At 35.1% G+C, this 4,678-nt stretch overlaps 1 protein-coding gene across 1 annotated transcript in view; it reads left to right on the forward strand.

Annotated features, from left to right (window-relative positions):
• Positions 1 to 774: 774 nt before the first annotated feature.
• The window catches only part of LOC115223116 (endoplasmic reticulum-Golgi intermediate compartment protein 1-like), a 19,239-nt gene continuing 15,335 nt past the window's right edge, over positions 775 to 4,678 (forward strand). The window contains exons 1-2 of the mRNA XM_036512107.1: positions 775 to 789; positions 2,658 to 2,712. Of these exons, the coding sequence (XP_036368000.1) occupies positions 775 to 789; positions 2,658 to 2,712 (70 nt within the window). The remainder of the gene's footprint in view (positions 790 to 2,657; positions 2,713 to 4,678) is intronic.

Consider the following 4,678-nt stretch of genomic DNA (forward strand, 5'->3'; position numbering starts at 1 on the left):
TGTGTGAGTGTGTGTGGATACACACAATACACTCATGTGTGGCTAATAAAGAAACATATATCTATATATCTATCTATCTATCTAACTATCTATCGGTCTCTCTCTCTCTCTCTCTCTCGTATATATATTATATATATATATATAATATATATATATATTATATATATATATATATGTGTGTATATATATAAATATATACGATATTTAAATAAATAAATAATATTACGTTATTAATAATAAGGTGGTTAGCAAGTTTACACCTTTACAGGTAAAATATAAGCTAAATTGAGATTCAATAGGGTATTTAAATACCACTTGCTACACACAACATATTTCTACCTTGTCCTAGGTGCATCGCACTGAGATGGAACACAGAACCTTGTGGCTATGAAGCAAACTTCGTATCCCAAGGTCTTGTTATGTATGTATTCATGTCTATATGTATATATGTGTGTGCGTGCTTGTGTGTGTGTATCTTTGTGTATGTATTTACACGTATATATATAATGTGTGTGTGTGTGTGTGTATGAGTATAGGAAATTCATATTTATGTAACCCGTTAATGGTTCCCCTGAAAGCAGCCATTGTAAAACTGTTCACTTTTTAAATTCACTTAAAAACTGAAAAGTAATATTACATTTTGGTAAGTAATCACTTGTGTTTTATTAAGTTGAAAGTTAATTATTTCATTAAATCTCGATTCTAAATATCGATTGTTTTGAAAATTAAATTTCAAATTCATAATGTATTCTAAATTTAAGAAACATAGTTTTAATGTTTGAACATGAAGTAAGAAATGTAATGTTTTCAAGTTCTAAAGCCGCAATTAAATTATTGCCTTCTACAGTGACAACTTTTTTAAAAAAGGAAACACATCTTCCTGGTAAACCTGTTATTTGTATAGGAAAAAGTTTTATATTCTTAAGCAATTCGTTTGTATAATCTAATTTTTCGAAGGAAAATGTTACAAAAAGGAACAGAAAAATATATCTGTGTTTCGATGTAAAAACCAGCCTCGTAAAATGTATTCTTCCCTTCGATAATTCGAGATTAAGCACAATTCTAATTACTTTTCGAAACAAATAAAATGACATAAATATATTAACACGAAATGGTTTTCGTTCCATCATTACCAAGGCCACACGTCGTCCTTAAGATGACCTCCTGTAACATAAAGTAGCAGCTTTCCCCTTTTCTGCTGGAGCAAATTCTTATCTACTCTTTTACTCTTTTACTTGTTTCAGTCATTTGACTGCGGCCATGCTGGAGCACCGCCTTTAATCGAGCAAATCGACCCCGGGACTTATTCTTTGTAAGCTCAGTACTTATTCTATCGGTCTCTTTTGCCGAACCGCTAAGTAAAGGGGACATAAACACACCAACATCGGTTGTCAAGCAATGTTAGGGGGACAAACACAGACACACAAACATACACACATATATATACATATATACGACAGGCTTTCTTTCAGTTTATGTCTACCAAACAACCCACTACAAGGCATTGGTCGGCCCGGGCTATAGCAGAAGCACTTGACCAAGATGCCACGCAGTGGGACTGAACCCGGAACCATGTGGTTGGTTAGCAAGCTACTTACCACACTACCGCTCCTGCGCCTATCTATATACGTAAACATGCACATCTGCATTTCCATTGAATTTAAGCACTTCACATTTCACACATATACACAAACAGTCGCACACACACAGAAAATTCATTCTATAGGGCTGTTGATGTATACAGTGAATTTCTTGCCCAAGGTGTTGGGAAAGATATTCGGCAAGAAATGGAAACAAAGTTGAAAGAAGAAAAACTAATAATAATAATAATAATAATAATAATAATAATAATAATAATAATAATAATAATAATAATGAACGAACTATTGAGTTTGGTGTAATGGCCTACCGATGTATACTATGAGTTTCTTTGCCCTAGGAGTCGGGAAGACACTCGGCAAGAAATGAGCAGAATTTGAAAGAAGAAGAAAGAAAAAATAATAATAATAATTACTTACTATCAGATTATAATTATAATTTCTTCAAATGCAATGCGTAGATTTATTTCGCAAGCAAGTGCTAAAGCTTTGCGTGGAATTTCTATAATTACCGGTGTATACTATTCTCTGTTACATTATTATTATCTATAAGGGATGAAAGTAGAATCTATACTGAGACGTAATTGTTGTCTCCATTTCAACATGGCTGTTCCGTACGAGCCGACGTTACAATCATTTTGTAACCCCTTGGAGATGCCCTCTCTAGATGGTTACCGATGCAATCTGAACCCGATATATATTGCATATTATTAGTAATCCTTTCTACTGTAGACACAAGGCCTGATATTTGGGAGTAAAGTGGGGTGGTTAAATACATCGGCCCCAGGGTGGAGCTGGTACTTCCTTTGCTCAACATTGAGAAGATGAAAGTCAATGTCGACATCGGCGGGATTTGAACTCAGGACGTAAAGATGAACGAAACCCTGCTTAGCATTTTGTCTTGCAAACGATTCTGCCAGCCGTTCGCCACCATAAATATGGTAATAAAAATATTCTATTTTTTCTTCAAAAATGATTTGAGGAAAACAGACACGTTTTAATTCTTCATATATTCTTTATATTTTTGTTTTGCTTTAAATGTTTGCTCTCTCTTTGTAGGATATTAAAGGATCCTTTAATCCTTTGGAAAATGTTGAGAGACATAAATCTGATAGTAAGTGATTATTATTATTATTATTATTATTATTATTATTATTATTATTATTATTATTATTATTAGTTTTTCTTCTTTCAACTTTGTTTCCATTTCTTGCCGAATATCTTCCCCAACACCTTGGGCAAGAAATTCACTGTATACATCAACAGCCCATTAAGATAAACAAACCGGATCGTTCATTTAGAAATCCACTTATGGGAAAGAGAAAATATGAAAAAGAATGGAAAAAGAAAAATGAACAAGAAAAAAAAAAGAAAGATAGGAAAGACAGAAAAGGAAGGAGGAAAACATTTATCCGGGTTCTAATCGTTTTCACAGCAAGTTTACTCTTCTCCGTATGTGTGACTTGAAAGTTAAATAATTTTATTTACTTCTTCATGGTTGGTAAGATTGGAGTCAGCTTCAAATAATTTCCAGTTCCTTTTTTTACCATTCCAAGTGTTTCTACAACAACTGATATTGTAACCGCCTTAAAGTGCTACATTCTTTCGAATTCCATGAATAAATCTTTATGGTTTCTGAGCTTGTCAAATTATTTTGCCGAGATTTTAGGATCATAGGAGATTCTCATGTCGATCAATAAACAAACTTTATTCTTTCACTACAAAACCCAGTTTATTAGCTTTCATGGATCTGTCTGTATGTACTAGAAAGTCCACCTTGCAAGCCCAAATTGTATCCACCTATGTCTTTTTGAGATGTGTCCGTCAATGATTATATTCACGAGTTTTAGTCTCTCATGGCTTTTACGTACAACGTTATTCAGCATGAGGGTATCATCTTTGAAAAAATACTTCTATTGCGTCTTTTTACAAAAAAAATAGGTGGCCTATCTTTTGTTGCTATGAACTTCCTTTCTTTCTGTCTTTCTTTGTTTCTTTGTCTCTCTTTATCCCTCTCCCTCACCCGCTCTCTCTCTTTCTCCCAGTCTCTTTCTCTCTCTCTCTCTCTCTCTGCGTGTCTGCGTGTCTGTGTGTCGGTGGTTGAAAATTCGTGTCTATAATTTCATTTATATTTATAAAGCAACGCGCATGACGAGAGTGATGCTGTATAGTAGTGAGTGATGGATGTTAGTGATGCTAACCTCCATCAAGTTGAACCTGATCAGTCGCATAGGCAGTGTTACGGTGTATTAAAGAAGGTAAGTGTCCACAAAGAAGCCAACAGAGTGTTGAGGAACCCAAAACATCATTATATATAGGCTTGTATTTGTGTCTGTATGTGTATGTGTGTTTGTGTATGTGTGATTCTGTGTGTGTGTGTGTGTGTGTGCTGTATGCGTGTCGTTGACGAGGTGATGGCTGTACTGTTAGTAGCACAGATATGAAATAAGACAGGTTATTAAATGCATTAGTTTTAGAATGTGATGGGGGTTATTATTGGGAGACATCTGCGACACACAAAATACTAAAGTTGACAAGAGTAGATTTTACGAATGAGACGGAACATTGGAAATAATTGAGATAAGTAACAATATGTCAAACAGCTTATCTTTGAGTCCATCTTTTCTTCCCCTTCCACACACATACCTACACAGTGACCCCACCACCACCACCACCACCACCACCACCATCACTACACTCACAGCTTTCAATCTTTGGTGTTACCTTTTATTTTCTTCGTTTCTCTGCATTCTTAACACTCATCGTTCTTTCCTTTTTTCTTTCCGTCCTTCTTTCTTTCTTTCGATATTTCATGCATATTTCCTTTCCTTTAAAATTCAATCTCCATATATACATCATTCCTTCTAAGGCGACGAGCTGACAGAGTCGTTAGCACGCCGGGCGAAGTGCTTAGCGGTATTTCGTCTGCCATTAAGTTCTGAGTTCAAATTCCGCCGAGGTCGACTTTGCCTTTCATCCTTTCGGGGTTGATAAATTAAGTACCAGTTACGCATTGGGGTCGATGTAATCGACTTAATACCTATGTCTGTCTTTGTTTGTCCCCTCTATGTTTAGCCCAT

Source organism: Octopus sinensis, linkage group LG22, assembly GCF_006345805.1.
Source record: "Octopus sinensis linkage group LG22, ASM634580v1, whole genome shotgun sequence".
NCBI classification, from domain to species: Eukaryota; Metazoa; Mollusca; class Cephalopoda; order Octopoda; family Octopodidae; genus Octopus; species Octopus sinensis.